Source organism: Pan paniscus, chromosome 2 (genome assembly GCF_029289425.2).
Source record: "Pan paniscus chromosome 2, NHGRI_mPanPan1-v2.0_pri, whole genome shotgun sequence".
NCBI classification, from domain to species: domain Eukaryota; kingdom Metazoa; phylum Chordata; class Mammalia; order Primates; family Hominidae; genus Pan; species Pan paniscus.
Window position 1 is genome coordinate 96450862 of NC_085926.1, and position 24185 is coordinate 96475046.

Genomic DNA, 24185 nt, shown 5'->3' on the forward strand with positions numbered 1-24185 from the left:
GCATGCCTGTAATCCCAGCTACTCGGGAGGCTGAGGTAGGAGAATCGCTTGAACCCAGGAGGCAAAGGTTGTGATGAGCCAAGATCGCACCATTGCACTCAGCCTGGGCAACAAGAGTGAAACTCCATCTCAAAAGAAAAAAAAAAAAATTTCATTCTGAAAAATCTGAAAATTAATTTTTTACTTTGGGGGTTGCTTTCAAAGATTAAATTTAATAGGGTTCGCCTTGCCACTGATTTTATCTATTAGGTTGATCAAAAATGGTTGAATATCTGCAGTTTCATATGGTTCAACCTGATTAGAATCAGTTTCACATTTAAATGAAACAATACAGCCCTATATATTCCAAAGAAAAAAAGTCTTTGCAGGAAAGATAACCTCAGCTACCCTGCAACATGCTAAAAATACCAACTACAATGCAGCACCAGGGGTTATGGTGCTAGTAGCTTCCCATGTAACTCTGGGGTATTAAGAGGCAGGGACATTGTTTAAAATAACTGACCAATACAAAAATATCATGCTGCCAAAAATTTTCTTATCCCATTCCCAAAGGTGTTTTGTTTGTTCATTTAGCTTTTCTCTTTTCCACCTTCCACAGAAGGCGCTGAAGGGTAATGAATCTTCAAGAATTAAGATTAGATAGAAACCTGAGTAACCAGTCATTTCACAGGCAATAATTGGCTACAGAGTAATGCTGACTTTGTTCTAAGTCAGAAGCTGACTTGGTTATTTACTATAGAACACAAACATCCACAGCCACTAAATGACTTTACTGAAGACTAGCCACATTAAGTATGACATGTAGAGATAACAAAACTACTTTTGAGAACATGGTTTAAAATTCTGAAAAATAAAAGATAAAGATTTTCTTATTTCTAATAGAGGGAAGGGGTTCCTACATTTCCCAGAAGATCAAACAAGAGACCCAAACACAGGACATAACGACAGCCCTGTACAGCAAGATGCACTTTCCACAGACAACCACAGAGATTGCCTCCACTTCTTTATCCTAAAGTGTTGAGATTTAAATCAATTCAGACACTCTATATACAATTGAGTCTCTTTTCATTTTTAATTTTATTTTTTAAAAAAGACATTGAGGTTATGGTAAGAAATTATGAAGTTACTTTTTTTAATCTGTCAATTGCTACAGTAGTGGAATAAATAAATAAGTTTTTTAAAGTTCAATGTTTATAGACATACTTATAAAAAAAGGACTGAATTAGAAGACATTAAATAATGTTGATACACACCAGGAAGGGATTTAGGCAAGGAAAGGCACATCATATTACCACAAGAAATAAAGACCATAGTTGGAGGTTAATGGACAGCCAGAACTTTAGATCTTGTGGTAGGTTTCCCAGCTCTGGAGGGTCATTATGGTGAAACGTTCTTTATGGTACTGGGCTGGAATAAATAAATAGCAGTTGGGGAATTTTACTTTGTAACTGTAATATAATGTAAAAAGAAAGCACACTTTTAATAACCCTGGTATGTGAAGAGGAAAGAAAAAAAATCCAAAACAATTTGGTGGTACTGAAAATCTTATGGAGAGTTAAAAATAATACTAATCCTCGCCCGGCTGAACTGGAATTCTTGCAGTTACAAAGTTAAAATTTCAAGTAAACACTGTATTTTTCACTTTTTGTAGACAGACACAGTGCAGATACAAACAGCTGCCATATCTCACCTCAGATGAAGCTGTGTGTCAATGCTTAGGGAAAATGATCTTAGATAATTTCCCAATTTTATAGAGCTTAAATCTTTGAAAACAGCACTAATACTGCTGGCTGACTGGCTATCTACAACAGCAAAGTGAACATAAAGTTTTGACGATGAGAGGTTTCCCAAAGAAACTAATATAGAGTTTTTAGTTGAACAGATACAGTTACTTTAGTTTTACTGAAAAGTCTAACAGACATTAGCACAACTTGTTTTGGGTCACATTCCTACTCCCAATTTTCTTTCATAAATTTGTGTCAAGTCTCTATCCATTTCTTTCTGTCTAGACCTAGATTAGTTTATTTGAAAGATGGCATCGCTTAAAGTAAACCACATAAATTTTAGTGGTATTAAGTGTGTATTTAGTGGTGAATGTGTATAAATAAAATAGATTTTCATAATAAAATGGTATATCCACAAATAAAATAAAAATTAAAAACAATTGAGAGGTGGGGAAAATATCAGTATTATTTTAAAAAAATAAAAATGGCAATTGTAAAGCAGGCAGTTTCTTGCTCATGCCACACGATATGCCTTCATTAAGGTGTACTCTTTCCGGTTGGTGTGAGCAGCCCAGATGAAGAGAGCAGAAGCCATGAACTGTAAGGGAGCTGAGACACAAGCCAGGCAGAAGGACCATCCAAATTCACCGGATACACTGTCAGGGAGCTCTAGTTTCTGGTGGAGTAGTTCAATTCCAGCAACATAACAACTTACTGAGCCCAGTGTACACAGACCTTGGGGGAAAATTTAGAAAACAAAACAAAACATGGCTGGGTAAAAGCACAGTAAAGAGCTTTTCAGGCAATGTGACAGGGCAGTTAATACGTGAACATTTCAGATTTATAACTCTTGGGTCCCTAAAGAGACAGGAAGAAGCTAAAAGGTAAGTATGATGACAAAACCTACCTGCAAGGAGATGGAGAATGCCCGTGGCAATGGTGGGATATAAGCTTCGGCAAATGCAAGCACAAAGTCCGATCAAAGCCCCAAAGCACATCAAACCTAAACTCACAAAAGGTAAAAGGAACTGGCAACGCCAAAGATCTGATTTTTAAAAAGAGAGAAAAGAAGTGTTACCATGATTTCAGACCATTTTCCCCGCAATGGCAATTTCTTTCATATTCTAATTAGATCTTTTCTCAAAAAGTGTGAAAGTATTTTAACATTGAGGCCTCTTTTCTAAAGCACATTATTCAAAAGGATGCTACTCTTGTCCTGATAAAAGTAAAAGGACACTAACAGGTAGTGGCAATTACTGAGGGTTCACTATGTTCCATGCTATGTTTGTCTACACATTTTCTGTATTAATCCTCCCAACCACCCTAGAAAGTAGGTACAGTCAGCCCTCCATATCTGCAGGTTTCACATCCGCAGATTCAACTAACCAAGGGTTAAAAATATTCAGAAAAAAAAATGATACAAATTTACAAATATATAGTATAACAACTATTTACATAGCATTTATATTGTATTGGGTATTATAAGCAATCTAAAGATGATTTAAAGTATACAGAAGGACTGTGTAGGTTATATGCTAATATTATGCCATTTTATATAAGGTACTTTAGCAACCTTGGAATTAGCAGGGGGTCCTGAATCCAATCCCCCATAGCTACAGCTGTATTATTATTAATTCCATTTTGTAATTAAGGAAACTGAGGCAAGAGTCATAAATAACTTGTAAAAATAACACAGTAAGTGGTAGAGCCAGGATTTGATACAAAAATCAGTCTGATTCTACCTACCAACAATATCTAGGTCTTTATATGATCTAAAGGCAGTAACAACAAGTAAATTAATGGTAATTATAAATGACCTGTCTTATAGGGCTGTTGAAGAATATACATAAAGCACAAAGCAGAGAATCTAAAGGTAGTTTTAATTATCATAAATCTCTCATCAACATGGGAAGAAAACCTGATGACCTCACAAAACATGCCATTCCATTTTCCAATAATAGTCATTATTAGAAATGCATTCATATCAATCTTGACCAAACTTTACACCTTTTGGTGCTGGTTTTGCTTTCTGGAACTTCTTATGTGTTTTTCTAACTTACTTTCTTTCAAACTCTCCTAGTAATAAACTGCTTGCTACACATTCTCTTTATAAAACTGAATACCTACCTCTTATTCAACCTTTTCTCTTACAACATGGTCATTCTTCTGGGCAAGTCCCTATAGCCCTGAAAACTGAGGCTCAAATCTGAAGACAGTATTTCATGGGCTGCCTGACCATCAGGGAATAGGCTGTTCCTAATAAATACTTTCATCTTTTTTGACATCTACCCTTTTGTTACTATCACCTAAGACTGGATAAACACTTTTGACAGGCCTGACAACTCACTGACTCATTCAGAGCTTGCAGTAAACTTTTTTCACATATACTTATCTGAACTCAAGCAGTGGAAAGTGTTTAATTCAAATATAGGAATGTATAAGTTATCTCAACTAAATTTCCTTTTATTAAATGGGCCCATTAATAACATCTTTTGAAGGTCTAGATCCCATCATCCAATGAAGTAGTTGGCCCTGTCAACTTCAAATCATTTGAAATTTGGTAAGCATGTATCTAACTTCTAAAATATCAACAGAATAGAGTTCACTGGATACTGTTAGAGATTTTATTTCACGTTGGCACAATCTACTAACTCATCTTATTCCAAAAACATAGTCCAAAAAGAGACAAATAAAATTATCTTTGTTCCCCCAACTGTCCTGGTGAAATCAAAGTACTCACAGGTCCTAAGGAGATCAATCCCGCTATTGTGGTTTCCGGGATCAACAAATTTCTCCATGAACTGCTCAGTTAGTGTGAAACTCACACATTTTGTGACCACATCAAATGACTCTGGAACAAGAACAATTGCCTGTTGTTTTAATTATAAACATTTAACAAAAATCTCTTTCAGTAATTATTCTCTGAAGTAAAAAGTAAAGGATGTTTCCAGAGGGGTCAGCAACTTCTCTGGCCCTGACTGACACACAGGTTTCATAGATGTCCAACGGATGCCACTGGTTCTCAGTGGCAGGCTGAAGAGATAGGCACAAGGAAGAAAATAAAGTGGAAGCAGTAAAATGAATGGCAGAATAGCTATGTAGAAAGCCTAGGAAGAAGGGGAGGGAACAAAGACTGAAATGAATAGGAATGTTGATCTTCTCATGCAACCGTGCTTTACCAACCATATCCCCATCTCAGGGAATGCCAAATCCACACTTCCAGTTCCTCAGACCAGAAACTTTAGAGTAATTCTTGTACATTTACACTCCATCAGGAAATCCCAGGAATTCTTCCTTCAAACTATGTCCAGAATCCAGCTGCTGCTCAGTGCTACCATTCTGGTGTGAGTCATAATCATCACTTAACCTGAATTACTTCTATAGCCTCCTAACCATAGTCTTCTAGTTTCCACCTTTGTCTGCTGCCTCTGTTCTCACAACAGCCAGGGTGACCAGATCATGGCTCAGCACTGTATTTGGAGTCAACACCAAAGTTCTCATTCTGCCTAGAGTCCTCCAGGATTTGCCCCAGTCCCACTCCCAAAGTAGGTCTTTAACAGCATACCCAACTTCCCGTCTCTCCCTCCATTCCAGCCCAGTGGCTTCCTTACTGGTCCTTGAATATTTCAGGCATGCTCCCGCCATAGAGCCTTTGCAGTAGATGTCCTTTCCAACCTAAATGACTTCCTCCCCATTTACCCATATGGCCAACTCTTTTGTCTAGTCTTTAACTACATTCTTTACTCAAGTGGTGTCTTCTCAATGAGACCTACTTTAAGTATCCTATTGAAAATCATAACCTATGGCCACCAATATTCCTTTTCCCACATATTTCCAAATCCCTTTTGTGTTCTATTTTGCCATAGCACATGTCATCTTTTAACATACTGAATAATTATTTATTCTGTTTATACTGTTATATTCTGTTCACTGCCTGTCATCCTTTATCAGAATGCTAGCTCCCCAGGAGTAAGGATTTTGTTCTTTCCTGATGTTCTCCCAGCTAAGAGGCCCTGGAACATGGAGACATGCAATAAATTATTTGTTTAATGAATGACTAAATGGTAACACTCCAATTCCAACTCCAATTTCAATATCAAGTGCTCCTGTAACCTCATAAGTCAAACTGAACATTTTACAATGAATTTTAACCAACTTTCTCTCCTTTCCTTCCAAATTATCTTTTTTTCCAGATATAGTGACATATTATCATCCTTTTGAAATTTCATAACTCAAGCCTGTTCTGCTATGATTTGAATACAATGCTTCCCCACTAAGGGGCCAACAGAAGTAGTCATAAATAAACTGTAAAGTTGTTCCTTACAAAGAGTTCTAAAGCTACCATTTTAATAACTGGAAATTAAAATCTTTAAGTGTTAAATAAGAATGCCTGTAAAATAAACCCAAAAATCTAGTTTTGGGTTTTTTTTTTTTAACTTCTGTAATACAAATTTCTTAACCTACCAACTCTGCATCAAGATTGTTGTAAAACAGTCTCATAATTACACAGATTAAATGTAGAGCTGGTCAAATTACAACCTCTAAGACACACGGGCAAATGATAGATATGTATTATAATACAGCTAACCCATAAAAGGACAATTTTTTGAGTTGATTTTCGATGGTAGTCCTTTTACTAGTTACCAAATATTTTTAAAAGTCTTTCGATGTACTTTTCCAACTATTTCTTTATAACATGTGTTAGAGTAATGAAAAGTATTTTAATGAGTGAGTAAATAAGAAAAAAAAAAAGCCATTAAGGCTTTCCCAAGATAAGAAAAGTTCCTCATCCAACCAATATTGATGAATACCATGGTAATGCAAAGAAGTTGGGGAGAGAAGGCAGTAGAAAGAGAAGATACACGATTTATTTCTTTAAGGAGAGAGAGAACCAACAAACCTGCTTACATGTAATTGGGCAATCATTACGTCGTTTTGTCTATTATTAACCAGGTGAAGAAGACAGAAGTTAAAATAAGAGAAATACCTGTCCTTTCTGGTGGGCTATACCAATGCATGTTTTTGGGTATGGTGATACACCGTCTCCACAATCCCACTGTGCCATTGTATCGAAAAAGTGCATCATTATAAGTCTTTTCATCTGCCTCATCACTAATGAATTCATCCCAGATGCTTTTATTCAAATCACTGGAATTTTCTTGAACTGGACTTCGATATTCATACCAGAAGTCTGTGCCAATGGAGGCTGCCATGTAGATGGTGGAAATGAGGCTAAGCACACAAGCAATTACAAATGCTGTAGCAAAACGGTTATCCATTCTGGCATTCAGACTGCTCTGTTTAAAAGTTGAAGAAAGAAGATAAGTTAGACTTTACGGACAAATAAGAAAGATTATTTTGAATTATTCCAAATGCACCCTTTACCCAATTCCCCATCCCTTCGTACATATAACCATTAAGAATTTTTTTTAGAAAGCAAGCATGTTTTTAATTAAGCTTAAAACAAAACTCATTCTCATAAAAGTACTTATTGAATGCTCACATACCCAGGATGCTACGGAGACAGAGGTCTTGTTCTCTAGTCTATCACCTGCATACTAAAACAGACAACACTGAAATGGACATACACATTACAGATACAAACAATAGACATGCCCATGGTCAGCAGTGTACCGTGCACACATTTTAAATTACAGACTGAATTTTTGCACGAGCTGCAGAGGATTAAGTGTTCTGGGTTTGAGTGTTAAAAAGGCACAGGAAAAAGAAGCAGTGGAAATTGGCTTCTCCCAGTTTCCTCTGAAGAGGGAAGCCTCCTAAAACAAAGGTAAGAGTCAGGAGCCATACGGAAAACAGAGTTGAAGATGTTTGTTAACCCCGAGGGAAAGGTTGTTCTAGGTGTATAAAATAGCAAAGAGAACAATAACATGTAATAATGCTAGATAGCAATCTCTCCCTAATCCATTAAAGCTAAGCCAAGCTTCTTTACGCTGCCAAATGCTTCACTCCTATCTACTCTCCCGATTCCTTATACTTCTGAACCTTCTCAACAGAAATCTTGCTCTCTCCCTAAATCCTAAGTGCAACATACGTCCGCAAAAACTAAATGATCCCTCCTCAGCCAGACAGAAAACTCTCAACATATCAACACTCCCAAGGCGTGGACAGGGCTCAACGGCAGTAGTAAATGGCCGCGGTAAAATGACTCAAGGCGGATCGCGCTGAGTCAAATACTACACGGCAAGTATACACCGTGACCGCACCAAACACCTTACAAAGGTGCATGAAAACAGACTCGCAAACTGGGGTTGCTGAGTTTGGAAAATGGGAAGTGACTCAGGAAAGATAAGAGCAATGACAACGAAAACTCAAAAAGTTGGATTTGTATTTTGATTTTTTAAAAATCCCCCCTTCATCCAGGTGCTCTCAAATGACCTTAAAGGGTCCCAGCACTGGGAACGGCGGTTTGTCCAAGCCGGACGCCTGCAGCAGCCACCTCCTGGGCCTCACGGCGGGGCCGGAGAAGGCCAGGGCTGGGGCGGGGCAGCCGTGCTCGGCCCCGGGCCAGGGTCCCCCGGTACCCGACCAGGCCCCGCCCTAGAGGGCTCGGCCCTGGGACAAATCCGCCGCTCGGAACCCGCCCAGCCCGACCACGCTCGGGAAGGGGGCTCCTCTTCAAACCGCCGGGAACATGGAACCGCGACGCGACCCCTGCCCGGCGACGCAGGTCCCGCTCACTCACCGCCCATCCTCCTGCTCCGCCAGCTTCACCCTCTAGCTCAGACCACAGCACCCTACTCTCCCCGCGCCTCCTCTGACGCACTTCCCTGCAGAGCCCGCCCCCTCCATAACTCCCGCGCCTCCGCCCGCCCCCACTCCGGGCCGGGCCGCGGCCCGGGGCCGAGGGGCCTTGTGGGAGTTGTAGGAGGGACAGACTGAAAGCTGTCTGAGGCGGCGATAGGCATTCCTGGCGCCGCGCGCGGCGCATTGTGGGAGATGTAGTTCAGCTCCTCAGGGCAAGCCGGTACGCAGAAGGGAAGTCTAGGCTGTTGGATTCTTGCATTTTAGGGAGGAAGGGAGAATGGTCCAGAAAGTAAAGCGGGCCTGTTTCCGGTCATCTCGAGTCAGTGACCGTGACTTGTATAACTTAGATCTGACTTTTAGGCCTGTGCTTTCCCTATCACACCACCCTGCCTCTAGATCTAAGTATAAATGAACAAAAATGGGATTCTACTTGTGAAACGTTGACCCATTTTATTTCCCTCTCCCAGAATCCCTCCCATTGGAGCAGAGCATCCTTCTGGTTTTATTGCATAAGTTTAGGCTAAGAAGTATGTGACCTGGCAGACAGTATCCATCAAGAATGTAATGATATTATTTGGGTTTCATAAAATGTGTTTGTAGCTGCCTTCCTTTTATGACAAGTGATACTAGTTTTCTACTGCAGCAATGTTGTTCCTTTTAAATTCTTTTCACTTAATTTAAAAACTATTAAGTTAATAATACTGAGGATACCAGATATGTCAAAAAATGAATAAAAAATTGTGGGTATAGTAGGAAAAAGACTGAAATTTGGGGAACATCACTCAAGCAGATAAGGTCATGGACAGCATTGGAGATTGCAGATGATGTGTGGCACAGGGGCAACAATGATTCTGAACCCTCAGGTTTAACACAGAAATTCATGGACAGGAAGCAGGGACATCTTAACAATAACATGAGTGGAACCATTAACGTGGCCTGGGACCAGCAAATGGTGGATTTCTCAACAGTAACCGACAGAGAAAGCTGACTCAAGGACCAGAGGGGCTCTCAAACCCCTACTCTGTCCCCTAATGCCTTGTAATTTAGCATAGGAGAAAGATGGGAGCTGCAAGTTGATATTAAATTTCTACCACTTTGACAGATTAAAGGCATGATATGTTTCTCTATCTCTACTTACATTTCTTTGACCTGAGTGGGTGAAACTGATATTCATATGCAGCACATAATAAGGTAGTAGCCAAATATATTCAAACATGACTCTGGATTTTCATATACAGCATATAATTAAAAAAAAAATTTGTCAGAGGCACCAACTAGAGAAAGTGGCGGAGAGGCACAGGCAAATTGTCAATGTGTAGTAAGACACATAAATGCCCTTATACTCCAGGAAATGTCTTCATCCATTGGCCTTCATTAGAAATCCCCTATTTTCCGCCGGGCGTGGTGGCTCACGCCTGTAATCCCAGCACTTTGGGAGGCCGAGGCGGCAGATCACGAGGTCAGGAGATCGAGACCATCCTGGCTAACACGGTGAAACCCCGTCTCTACTAAAAATACAAAAAAATTAGCCAGGCGTGTTGGTGGGCGCTTGTGGTCCCAGCTACTTGGGAGGCTGAGGCAGGAGAATGGCATGAACCCGGGAGGCGGAGCTTGCAGTGAGCCAAGATCACGCCACTGCACTCCAGCCTGGGCAACAGAACAAGACTCTGCCTCAAAAAAAGAAATTCCCCACTTTCAGATTTACCTCTCCACTGAGATCATGTGGTCAGTAAACCAGGCAAAAGATAAGTTTAAAGGAGAGAGAAGAAACAACTTCAGTCTACAGATAAAGGAACTAGAGAGAGTAACTGACTTGGTAGCAAACTTGGATATTAGAGTAACTGACTACCATGGTAACACACTTGAATATACTCATTTTGTGACTTTGGAGAATTAACCTTCTTTAAGTCTCGGTTGTCTTTTCTCCAAAATATGGATGTTGACAGTAGCATCTATCCCACATGATCATTGTGAAGATTGAGAAAAACATATAAAACGCCCAGCACAGGACCTGAGGTTTAGGAAAGAATCATAGCAGAACAGGCTTGAGTTATGATTTTCATCATTTTCACTGATGACCAGGGTATAAAGATATCTGCTGCATCGAACTTTAAACTTCACATTGTCCTTATTTTTCTTGATCTTGACAGATTCAGCATCCTTTCATCCGGCTGTGAACAGAAAGTCCTTGATTTCCTCAATTTTCGGATGCATGGCGACAAGGCACGCAGGGAGCAGGCGCGGACCGGGACAGCGAGCGGCGCCCGGGAAAAACAGGACGGAAAAAGACAGACAGCTTTTAAAGCTCCTGGATTAACCCTAGAGGCTACCCCTAAATGGAGATAAGCCATTTATAGAGAGAGGTGTTCCTGCTCGCTTCAGCAGGTTTGAGAAGCTCTGGACTAACCACCAAATGACTAGGAAAAATTTGCCAGGGCTAGTATTTTGGGCATCCCTGTTTAACCCTTCTCAGGAGATTCCCAGGCCTGGGATCGTATCATACACAAGTCGCCATGACTCAGGAGGTGGATGTTTCTGGGAAGACCTGCAAAGGAGGATGACACTTGCACCCTTCAAGTCTTCAGAATGCCTAGAAAACACTCAGGACGCATTTCACTGACCAACCTAGTGTGAACCTGGAGGTGTCTCTACGTGTTTGTGGTTTTGATCATCCTGAGAGAGGACCTGAACGGCCTCTTCACACCCAGTTTCACCAAACACACAACCGTATTTCTGGTTTATCTCTGCATCTTTGGTGTTTCCTAATTTCTATTTATGCTTGCTTGTTGTATGAGTAGGTAAAATAAATCCTTAATTAATTAATGGAGCTAAATTTCTACTTCTGCTTCTTACTCTGCTGTTTGAGAAACGGTAGCTAGCCTTATATTTTCACAAATATGAAAGATGATTTTTTGCAACCATGTAGAGATTATGGAATTTAGGTTTAAAAGCCAAGTTAAATGAGACATCTAGCTTAACTTGTTAAAGATGGTTCTAGTTTCAACCGGAAGGCATTATAGTTATAGCACATTTAAAATAAAACCGATAACTGAAAATCTAGATACTCACATGTTGTAACTTTTTTATTATGTACTTATGAAACAACCCTTCACACTAGAATTTCCATCAATACTAAATTCCCCAATACATTTAATATTTTATTTTTAATTGCACATTTTTAGGAATTAAAAGTTATATCTACATTATAAGATATATTTACATTATGTTTCTTCATGTAATTTTTTTTCTGGTTGTTTTCCTTGTGAACTTTGGAGTTCAGAAAGGAAAAAAATGGGAATATGTACAATTCTGGGTTCCAACCAAAAACCATTTTTAAAAATGTACCTATCTTTGAATTTCCTTGCACCCATTCACTGTAGAACAATAACAGAGTCAAGATCAAGGCAAATAGAAAAGTGCACCTAAAATGTCTCCTTTTTTTTTTCTAGTAATTCCTGTAAAGTGCCACATATAGTAAAAAACTATAATTTTTAGATGCCCATGCTTCTGAAAGACAGTGAATGACCCATATGTAAATGAGAAGTTTAAGTTTAAATTATCCTTTATTTAAAAATTATCAATGGATCTTTGGTTAATGACCCCTTTCTGGACCCTAGGGTCCTCTTTAGTAAAACAGTTGTACTAATGATCATTAACACCACTTGAAGCTCTAAAATTTTACAGTTTATAATTCTACTGGAAGAAGAATAATGCAACTACAAAATATGGTTTTTCATAGATCCACAGCATTAGAGTTTCATTGCAGAATTTATATACCCTATACCTCAAGCCTAGGCAATGTACTAGAAGCAGAGATAGTGGCAAATGTAGATTGCAAAGGAAAAGGAGGAAGACTATATGCATTCTGATTAGAAAAGATACCGAAAAACAGCCCTTGCTATTTCAAAGATTAACAGTAATTATGAAGGTAAAATTATGGAAGGAAACTTTTCTGATTTCTTCTAATTGACACTTATTAGTATAGAGTTATGAGTATGAATTGTGGGCCTCCCAAAAATAACTTTTCAAAAAAAAATCTTATTGCAGATAAGAAACTAATATAATCAATTAATTTAATTATTAATAAACTTAAGAGTCTTCATTGAGAGAGTCCTCTTCTCATCACTATCCGTCATACTTATTATGAGGCCATGATAATGATATTTTTCACATTTATTGGTTTGCAAGTTGCTTCTGATTCAACAAGATGTGCCAAGTGAAAACATTAGCATAAGTTGACAAAAAATATGCTGCATTAACTTAGAAACATCTCTTCATATTAGTTTATGATGTGACAAAGATCCCAGGACTGAATAGAAAATGGAAGCTGTCTAAGAAGTTTGTGAAAAGTCCCTACTCTGCAGAAATAACTCAAAATTCAAGCGTGATTCATCCCAGATCTATAATCATTTATTGACCATCTATTGCTTGCCAGACACTCTGCTGGATGCCAAGGACACCAACATAAATAAACATAATTTTTGTTATGCACAACCTAAATTCAGATTAAATCTGCTATTTCGAAGAAATCTAAAGTATATATTCCTAGAATAGTAACATCATTTCTATCTATATATTAGTTACCAATGGAAATAACCCAGTAAATTAAGTGGGGGGCCCTCATAATAATGAATACATGCCACTTAATTTGGCATGATGTGATATTACATTATATAGTACTAAATTCTCCAAGTAACTGAGAATTTAAAAATAAAAATAAACTCCTAGAGTATAAACAGTATAATCGTTTTTCTTAAACTTAACTATTTGACTTTGCACTTTAAGAAATGGACAAGATAATGTATCTAACAAGTGAATATATAATGACACCGTTTGACTGATGAGATTAATGAGAAATAATTAGTTGCTTCATGCTCTTTGCCATTTACTCTGGGACACATCAGCAGAGCATGTGTGAATCAAAGACTTCGTATCCAGGGATTTCTTTCTTCTGTGCTATATGCATGTAATCTGATGAGTCTCCACCTGATATGGTGGTTGACAGGGAAGAGGCCGAAGTAATATAATCATAAGTTCAATAAGCCTAATTGGGGTGGCTCTATTATTAAATCTTCAGCCTGCTTGTGAAGCAGAGGCTGCAAGCCACAGCAAATAATAATGGATTCACTCAAGCAGATGTTTCAGTAGAGAAAACCTTTCTCTGTCTTCATCTTCAACACCTGAACCAGTTCTGAGCATAACTCAGGAATTGGAACATAGAATAAGCAGGGCCTAGAAATCTAAATTAATTCCTCAAATTTTGTGATATTCAGACTAAAAGACTTCCACAAATTTCAAATTCTGAGGTAACTTTTAAGCCTTTTTTAAAAATTAGTCAAAATAATAACAAAGCATAATATATAATGTTGGTTAACTTATATAAATTAGAACAGTGATTCTAAACTTTGGTGTGTATAAGAATCACCTCGAATGCTTGTTAAATATAAAGTCCTAGACTGCTTCCCCAATGATTCTGACTGAAGACATCTAGAATAGGGTCTGGCAATCTACAGCTCAGCAGGTGTCCCCGATGACTCTAATCTGGGTAATACGATCTGGCATCCACAGGTTCAAAACAATGGCTTTAAGAGTCCTAAAAGAACTTTAGTTGGGTAACTTCTGTATGCTAGAGGCCAGTCCAGAGATAATGAATGGACTCTGTCTTCAGGTTGCTCATTATCAGCTCCAGGGGTCAGATACAAAGACAACTAACAGTGTGAAAAGAGACAAGTACTTTGTAACCAGTATTTTTAAAGTTCTTAGGAAATACAAAGGAAGAAGCAGTTATTTCTGCCAGGAGTCAGGGAGGAAAGTTGAGTGTTATTTTCTGAGAAAAAGAATTCCAATGATGTGGCATATATGCTCTAATTCAGTTACTAATACTTATATCTTATTCTTTTTTTTTTTTTGCCATCATTCTGTTTACATTGACTTTTCATATGTTTATGGAACCCAGTGTTGCTTTTGAGTTTTGATCTATGTGTAGGTTTCTATTTTATTGTTAGTATCTTCATGTTTATTTTAAAGAAAACTCAAAGTCCTAAAATTGACCGTTGCACCAGCTTATTTACAACCCCACTTTAGCCAGCTTTATTGTGGATTCTCTCTTGTACTAGCATTGTACTCTGAGGTACTAAAAGACTGGCACTATGCTATGTGAACGTTTTTGGCTTAAAACATTTAATTTGTTTTCTGATTTGGGTACAAAGATGCTGTTGATCCAAGGTGGGTATTCTCACATTGTAACATTCTACCATTAAATATCATACTTCAAGGTGGCCATATATGATAAAGCAAACTATTTTATCTACAACTGCTTCAATAGTTTGCTGAGGAAATTGGATTTGAGATAGTTTACATCAGCGGTCCAGCAACTTTTGAAATTTGAAAAAAAAAATTTAAGGGATACAGAATGAATGTGCAGCCAAATATTTTCCTCTACAGTATGAGCATGAACTCTTTTTCCATTTTATAATACCTTTATGTTGAATTCTTGAGACATATCAAAGGATTTAAAAAAAGAAGAAAAACCGTAGACCCAGAATCAACCTTATTTTCTCAAATGCCAAAAGAACTTATGATTGTAGGGTACAAAATTCTAATATTAAAATTTCAGTACACTTAAAGAATATATATGATTAGTACTTTAACACACAGGCACACAGATATAGATGATGTGTTTAAATATTCTATATTACCCTATTAATCTTTTTTGAGTAAATATTGTCCTACTTCAATTTTTGACAAAATGAATTATTCTATTAAATAATTAAAGCTTACCCAGTGGGAAAGATTTCTGTCCCAGAAATGTCAAAGCGGTTAATTAGTTTCTCTGATCTGTAGTCTATATTTAGTAAAGAATATGCCCTCCATGAAATTAAATGAATTGCGCACAGCAGCCAGGGACACAGGAGAAGGCAGGCTCAGGTCCACAAATCAACTCCAGAGTGACTTCTGGGACTGTCCCAGGTCAGAGGAGCCTTTATCCTTCCCTGACCTCAGCTTACTTGCCTAAGACTCAGGTGACACTAGACCATATCAGGAGGAAGAGGGAAGGAGGAAGTACAACCGGCAGGATGATTCTTTTTAATATACTAATTACTGAAGAAATAACAATTCAGCAGGGCCAGGCTTGGTGGCCCATGCCTGTGATCCCAGCATTTTGGGAAGCCAAGGCAGGTAGATTGCTCGAGCTCAGGAGTTCCTGACCAGCCTGGGCAACATGGTGAAAACCCGTCTCTACAAAGAATACAAAAATTAGTCGGGCATGGTGGTGCATGCCTGTAGTCTTAGCTAGTCAGGAGGCTGGGGTGGGAGGATTGCATGGGCCTGGCAGTGAGCTGTGTTCAAGACACTGCACTCCAGCCTGGGTGACAAAGTGAGACCCTAGTGAGACCCTGTCTCAAAAATTAAACAAACAAACACATGAAAAAACAACTTAAGAAAGGACTTCAAATGTTTAATGACTATATTTTCATCTACAAACATACATTTTTCTATGAATAGCAATATCAACCTGAAACTAGAATTCTGAAGATTAAATCAGATAGGAGAGAAGAATAGTGCAAGAGAGCCTTGAGTCACTTTGACCAGTAAAGAGCTGAAATAAATGGAGTCCGTTTCAAAATGTGTTATATTTTACTATGGTCATCATAATATAAAAGGAAACATATGAGAGAAAAATGTGATAGAATTCTTTCTGTTTTAGCCTGTTCCCCAAGTGTTTTAAATGTACTAAAAAATCTTCCCTTTTATAGTGTCCATGCTGGCACCTCCATCATGATGTCACTTATAGGTATATCTGTTGCCAGATCAGCAATCAGCAATTCCAAAAGTGATGTTCACTCATGTGTGGAGGTACCAGAAGGCCATGGCTCAGAAGCTAAAAAAATCAGTGCTACACAGGTGTGGTATAATGAAGAGAAGATCAGAGGGGATCCAGAGTCTGATGAAGTGTATTTGAGGGTTAATAGGGAGAAAATCTCCTAATCAATGATGTTAACTCTTAACAAAAGAGAACTTCACTGGTTGAATTACAATAGCAGATAGGAGGGTAAAAATAGCAACTTGAGATTGTTAAACCTGTGTTTGTAAGTTACATAAATAACAACAATACCTGAAGTTAGACCTCAATGAATTCATTTCTACTAGTTATGCTGGATAACAAAAAGAATTTTCTGAATCAAACCTAATAAACTACTATTTCCAAAGCACCAACTATATGCAAGATGCTATGCAAGTTGTAGTAGAAAACTTAAAATAATAAGAGCACAAAACGTGGTCCCAGTCTTTGGGGGATTTTTTAAAACTTATGAAACAGGATTGATTACATGTCAAATGAAAGAGCCACATAGATGGGGAGACTCTCATGCCCTAAATGGAATCATGTTGTTTGACCTAGTTGTAGACTGGTATGATTTGGGAAACTTTTCATTCACTCTTTACACAATGAAAGACTAGTTTTCTTCCTAGTTCGCCAACAAAGTAAATAAAAAGAATACATTATCATTGCCTTACAATTCTAAAAGCAGAACAATATCTTCTATGTGAAACAGAAGGCTAGATCAAAATAAATTTCAGTGTCAAAAGCAAAGGAGGTCTTTAAAGGAAGTGAAAAAATCAAGTTAATTCACTTCTTAATTACTGGCCTTAAAGAAATAAATTGAATATCTTGAAAAAAGAACTCAAAAAGCACCTCAGTTTCACGAGCAAATGCAAATAAAAAAAACCACAACCACAACCAACCAACACCAATCAGAGTGGTGCTCCTTGTGTGCCCTTTCTGAGGATTGGTAGAAACTGCATTTTTTAATCTCGGCTTTCATGTTTGTCCAAGATCTTTAAAGGGAGGGGAAAAAAGAGAGAGAGAGGCAGGCACTGTATAAAAGAAGCTTCCTTGAGGTTTCTAAAATTTATACAAAAACATCATATGTAAGTAAACTCACCAGATTTGGCATCTGCTCTTTGGTGATGGACCCAGAAGAAACTTCAGTTTATTTGGATTATTACTATGCTACGAGCCCAAACTCTGACATCAGGGAGACCCACTCCCATGTTCCTTACACCTCTGTCTTCCTTCCAGTCTTTTACACAGCTGTGTTCCTGACTGGAGTGCTAGGGAACCTTGTTCTCATGGGAGCGTTGCATTTCAAACCCGGCAGCCGAAGACTGATCGACATCTTTATCATCAATCTGGCTGCCTCTGACTTCATTTTTCTTGTCACATTGCCTCTCTGGGTGGATAAAGAAGCATCTCTAGGACTGTGGAGGACAGGCTCCTTCCTGTGCAAAGGGAGCTCCTACATGATCTCCGTCAATATGCACTGCAGTGTCCTCCTGCTCACTTGCATGAGTGTTGACCGCTACCTGGCCATTGTGTGGCCAGTCGTATCCAGGAAATTCAGAAGGACAGACTGTGCATATGTAGTCTGTGCCAGCATCTGGTTTATCTCCTGCCTGCTGGGGTTGCCTACTCTTCTGTCCAGGGAGCTCACGCTGATTGATGATAAGCCATACTGTGCAGAGAAAAAGGCAACTCCAATTAAACTCATATGGTCCCTGGTGGCCTTAATTTTCACCTTTTTTGTCCCTTTGTTGAGCATTGTGACCTGCTACTGTTGCATTGCAAGGAAGCTGTGTGCCCATTACCAGCAATCAGGAAAGCACAACAAAAAGCTGAAGAAATCTATAAAGATCATCTTTATTGTCGTGGCAGCCTTTCTTGTCTCCTGGCTGCCCTTCAATACTTTCAAGTTCCTGGCCATTGTCTCTGGGTTGCGGCAAGAACACTATTTACCCTCAGCCATTCTTCAGCTTGGTATGGAGGTGAGTGGACCCTTGGCATTTGCCAACAGCTGTGTCAACCCTTTCATTTACTATATCTTCGACAGCTACATCCGCCGGGCCATTGTCCACTGCTTGTGCCCTTGCCTGAAAAACTATGACTTTGGGAGTAGCACTGAGACATCAGATAGTCACCTCACTAAGGCGCTCTCCACCTTCATTCATGCAGAAGATTTTGCCAGGAGGAGGAAGAGGTCTGTGTCACTCTAAAGGGAACTGTGACATTTCAAGCTCTGTTGGTGGGTTTAGGAGTTAATTTTTGTCAGCAACAAAGAAAGAAGTGTTAATGATAGGATTCACATTGCTTCATAGATGCAAGGAAGAGTTCATTTTTAAAGAGAGGACTGAAAAATCCCTGTGTTGTGGATATAATTAGGCCATGTGCTGTTTTCTCAGCTGAGCAGCCTTCTTCGACCCTTGCCAATCAAGTCCACCAGACAAAATCCAATTCCCATCTGTCCTTGAACTCTTGGATAAAGGCTCCTGCTTGAACCAGTCCCTTTCTTCATGATTGTTAATGCACATTTGGGCCTTTCCTCTCTCAAAAACCATGGTACCTTCATCCTCACCACCCTTCATACTGGGCTCTAAATTGGACTACATTTAAATGATTCTGCCTACTTTCATCTGATGAGAAATGCAGTAACAATGCAGGTAACAAAAATATAATATACCTGCACTGTGCAATTAATTGTTTCTGAGTTACTAAGCTAGATTCTGACCTCAATCTTTAAAGCTTTGTATCGTGATTCTTCATCATCTTCCAACATTGTGCTTCATCCTATGCCTATTCACAATGGCTTTGGACTGGCAAAAAAAAACTCATGGGGATTTTGTATTGTGTTTATGATTTGGGACTTACTTTATCATATGGTCTTCTAGCATTTAAACACATAAGCATATGGCAGGATTCAACCTCTCTTTGCTTTATAAGATATTGATAAAAATGTATCTCATTCATAATGGTGTAGTAACTACTTTTTAATGGGGTTTTACTATGCTCTTTTGTTTTCATTGGCTTTATAAATTAGGATTTGACTTTGCTTTAATTACATGTTTTTAATTACCCAGTTATCTAGTTATCAAATGAAAATGTTATTACTAATATAATTGGAACTCATAAAATGCTTAGCTGTACCCCGATGCAGATTATCATTTTGTATTTTAATTAAAATGTTAGTGCTACACATTCCCTATGGTATCATTTGCTTGGTGCCTATAATTTCAAGATAAGATCCAGTAATATAGGGAGACAGGCTGCTCTGTATTCAGCCGAAGTAGAAAATCTCTAACAAAGATCTCACTAGTATTTTATATATATTTTTTCCATACCCAGAAACCTTCTTGAATTCCTTTACCCAATAAATATTTATTGAGTCAATTTGTACCTATATTCCTTTTGAAGACTTTGATGTGAAAAACATGTAATTAGTGGCAACCACAAAAGACTGCAGCAGCAAGCATGCTATTGTAAACATCTTTTGATTCAAGGGAAAGCGGGTTATGTTTTTACCTCCACTGTTGACTTGAATGAATTACCATTTTACTTCTAAATATTAGATTTGGAAATCAGAAAAAACTTAGAATCATTTCAAAGACTAGCCAATTTAATTTCATCTCATGTATCTTTCACATTAAGAGAAACCTCAAATATCGGACATCTCCTTGTAGCCTAATTAGAAGCTGAAAATACAGTTTTTGGTTTTATAAATTGGCTAACTTGTTAATTTTTCTTAAACTGTTATTAAATAAAAATATAATTTCCTTACATAAGTATTCTTCTGGACTGTATTAATTTCTAACAACATATTAATATTAATACTAATTCTAATAACCTTTTAGTAAATTATTATGGTTATTAAAAAAAAGACCATGTAAATAATAACAAATAAATATTCTTGGAAAACTTCAAAACTAAATTCAATGCAATTGAATAGATCTCCAAAAGTTAAACAAAACAAAATACAGAAGGTAGAAGACACACATTTCTTTAAAACAAATCGGCAAAAGCACTGTTACTAATCATGAAACTTACTGCCTTTGAAAAATACTGCCTTTAAAAAATAGCTGAATCAATCAGCTAAGTTATTGGTTGGGAAAGCAGAAAACCTGTGCTATTAATTTTAGCTTCACCCTTAATGTTGTGATACTAATAAGGTCATTTTAATCTTTCATACTTAAATGTAGTTGGTAATATCTATGTCTATAGAATTATCAAGGATACTGTAAAAATAATAAATATAAATAAAGTTTTAAATGTGGAGTAAAAAGTTACTTTATAAAGTGATTTGATTTCTATTATTAATTATTGACTACTCCTTACAAATTTTCAAGCTAACATCAAATAATACTTAATCATTCTCATTTTTAAAATATTGAGATTTTATTTCTACTTCTTCACTTTAATTTTGCTGAGAATATTTAAAATAACACCAAATAAAAATATGTATTATTGGTTTTTTAGTACTTTAAATAGATATAATAATTGTAGGCTTTAATAAAATCTGAGTTTATTTTACATTCATAATGTACCAGTTGTGAAAGAAAAAAATAGATATAATTTTATAGGTAGTATAACTCTAATAGAAAAAAGTTCAAAGCTTGATTAAGTTCACATGTTATTTTGTCATATATGGATTCTGCTGGTATGAAATGTAATTTACATTATAATAGCATTAAAAAGTTTATTACAAATTAGTTGTCTGACATTTTGCATATTTAAACCATAGGCTGGGTGCAGTGGCTCACGACTGTAATCCTAGCACTTTGGGAGGCCGAGGCAGGTGGATCACAAGGTCAGGAGTTGAAGACCAGCCTGACCAACATAGTGAAACCCCGTCTCTACTAAAAATACAAAAAATTAGCCGGGCATGGTGGCAGGCAGCTATAATCCCAGCTACTCAGGAGGCTGAGGCAAAAGAATCGCTTGAACCCAGGAGATGGAGGTTGCAGTGAGCCAAGATTGCACCATTGCACTCCAGCCCAGGTGACAGTGCGAGACTGTGTCTCAAAAATAATAATAATAATAATAATATTTCTTCATTTTTAATTTGAACAATTTCTATTTCTATACTTACCTAGATATTCTACATATACATACACATTCAGATATACATAGAATCACAGACTCATATTTATACCTTTTCATTATTTTTATTACCTGAATTAAACTAGCCTAAAGGCTAGTTTGTGATAATTTAATGTCATTAAAGAACAAATCAATGCATTGCCAAGAATTTCCAGAAAATTACTCTTTCATCCTAACACAATCATGCCTTGCCAGTTATATCCAAAGTTAGAAAAACAAAATAAAATTTTTACAATTCAGAGTAATACACAAGGAAATCACTACAGATTAACATTATTTGTTGTCATTTGCATAAGTAGTCCAAAGTTACTGCGAGGATGTAAATGACAAATATAAAAGGATAGTGATCTCTCAAGCATTTCTCAAATAACTTTTTGAAACTTACCCCAGAAAAGCTCTCCATTAAATCCTAGGTAATGTGTTGTCTGATACTTTATAATTAATTTTAAAAGAAATGTAATCAAGACACGCATAGTCGCAAACATAGTCCCAAACACATTTACTCCATTTGGGTTGTATTGAAAGGTTGAAACTAACCTGATATTCCTGGGAGTCCCTTAACCTGTCCACTCTTAACAAGTCAAAATCACTTCTGTAGTGAAAAGTTTTAACAGCAGTCTTAAAGGGAAGCTATGTGCGTGACTGAGAACCGACCATTACTAGGGGTCACAAGTTAATTTTTAAATAGATGCATAAATGCACAGTATGGTGGTAAGGTGAGTGGAAAAAAAATCTTCCTCTGTGATTCATCTTGACTCCTCAAATCACTCTCTATTCTACCTAGCGATCTCAGAAGAGAGAAATGACTTGTCAAATGTGCATGCCACAAAGAACCTGTTTTCCTACAGAGCTCATTCATAAAAGCTGAGCAAAACTAAAAGAATTACAAATTTGCTTCTAAAACCAGACCATTGGTGTAACCTGCCAGCAAGATAATGGCTCCAGCCCCATTAGAGAAAGAGGTGCCATAGGAGAAAAAGCAAGAGGGTAATTTTAACTACCAAAATATTTGCGAACAGTTACTGACTACTGCGAGTTCCTTTTGTCTTTCACGGAGTTTGATGTGGATTGGATTTTCCCCTGCAAATGCCGGTTATTATTTAAAGCTTTTTTTTTTGAGCCAATATTCTTTGTTTTTATCAATTTTAGAAGTAAACGATTATGACTAGACTTTACGTATAAGTGTACAGGGAAAAACAACCGTGCCACTGACTTGATTTTATATTGCAAATGTAAAAATCCACCCTAGGGTGAGTTACACTCATTGGTTCTTGCTATCTTTGTCATTTCCTTAATAGAGCTATATTTCCTAAACATATATGACAAGTGGAAATTGCATCCTAAGATAAACCTACAGCATTAAAAACAAAATCCAAAACAAAAAAACCCTACTTTAAATATCCAAAGTATCAAACTATTCATAAAGGTTTTTATGACAAGGTAAATGGTAGTGAAATGTAAATTTACATAAAATGTTCATTGTTCATCTAAAAGTAGGGGGAAAGTATTCTGCTAGTTGGGCAGATATTATTAAACTAAAAAATTTCTGGTTTATATACATAAGCACCAAATTTCTAAGATCCAAAAGTACTTTCAAATTACAATGAAACTTTCTGAGTTAGCTGCATATGCTTAAGGATCTACGATAAAATATTCACATTATTATTAAAATTATCTGCCAACCTAGTAAAGGATGTTCATCAATTTGATATTTTTCGGTGATTTTTCTTATTTGCTAATTAAATATATGTAATAATTAACTGGTTTTCTAACACTTCCATGTTAGAGAGAGTTAAACATCATCTATGAGTATCTCATGTTTGTCAACATTGATAGGAAATTTAACATTTTTACTTGCTAGGTCCTATCAATTCTTTTTTTTTTTTTTTTTTTTTTTTGAGACGGAGTCTCGCTCTGTCGCCCAGGCTGGAGTGCAGTGGCGCGATCGCGGCTCCCTGCAAGCTCCGCCTCCCAGGTTCACACCATTCTCCTGCCTCAGCCTCCCGAGCAGCTGGGACTACAGGAGCCTGCCACCACGCCCGGCTAATTTTTTTTTTTTGTATTTTTAGTAGAGACGGGGTTTCACCGTGTTAGCCAGGATGATCTCAATCTCCTGACCTTGTGATCCGCCCGCCTCGGCCTCCCAAAGTGCTGGGATTACAGGCTTGAGCCACCGCGCCCCGCCCTATCAATTCTGATTTAAAATATTTTATTTCTGTGTTTCTATTAGTTCAAAATAAAACAAAAAAGTGCTCCTGCCTAGCATATTTGTGATCTGTATACTATAAATGCACTCTTTCGTTTGCTCTTAATTATATACAAAACAGGAGATATAAACTACTATTGTGATGTTTATTCAGAAATTAAAATTTTATGCATCAAAAATTACATATGACTGGAAACTTTATTTTTAATTTAAAAAAATCTGTGGCAAAGTCTTCAGCAAGCAATGCTGCTCTTTTCCTTACAGAGTATATATAGACCCTTTGTATTTCATAACCATCCATTGTAAAACCTTCACAAATCCCTAAATTTGCCAACTCCAATATAGCATATAATCTACTTCATACAAATTGAATAAAATGTAATGTTTTCAGAGCTATTGCAAAATGTATAAAAAGAAAAGTTGAGAGGAGATATCTATCCTAAGTGTTTGGCCTGACTCACTAGTTAAGTGACTCATTCCGCATCACCTCATAGGTCAGTGGTTTAAATGTCTGCTTTTTATGTCATACAACTGTGGAGTTTCAGTCAAAATCTCAAAC

The 24185-nt window shown here is 37.4% G+C and overlaps 2 protein-coding genes across 8 annotated transcripts; one reads left to right on the forward strand and one right to left on the reverse strand.

Annotated features, from left to right (window-relative positions):
• Positions 1-1058: 1058 nt before the first annotated feature.
• Positions 1059-8657, reverse strand: CLDND1 (claudin domain containing 1). Of its 7 annotated transcripts, none has more exons than XM_008975374.3 (6): positions 8428-8617; positions 7232-7282; positions 6712-7021; positions 4465-4575; positions 2632-2769; positions 1059-2459 (listed from the first exon to the last, which is right to left on the reverse strand). In XM_008975374.3, the coding sequence occupies exons 3-6, from the start codon at positions 7001-7003 to the stop codon at positions 2239-2241; spliced, it is 762 nt and encodes a 253-aa protein (XP_008973622.1). In that variant the 5' UTR covers positions 7004-7021; positions 7232-7282; positions 8428-8617; the 3' UTR covers positions 1059-2238. The 7 variants fall into 7 exon arrangements, with proteins under 7 accessions (XP_008973622.1, XP_003821945.1, XP_008973623.1 ...); XM_003821897.4 differs by having other exon boundaries at positions 7232-7275; positions 8428-8576; XM_008975375.3 differs by having other exon boundaries at positions 7232-7297; positions 8428-8529.
• Positions 8658-17403: 8746 nt separating this feature from the next.
• Positions 17404-20105, forward strand: GPR15 (G protein-coupled receptor 15). The gene has a single exon (XM_003821899.6). The coding sequence runs from the start codon at positions 17460-17462 to the stop codon at positions 18540-18542; it is 1083 nt and encodes a 360-aa protein (XP_003821947.1). The 5' UTR covers positions 17404-17459; the 3' UTR covers positions 18543-20105.
• Positions 20106-24185: the final 4080 nt, after the last annotated feature.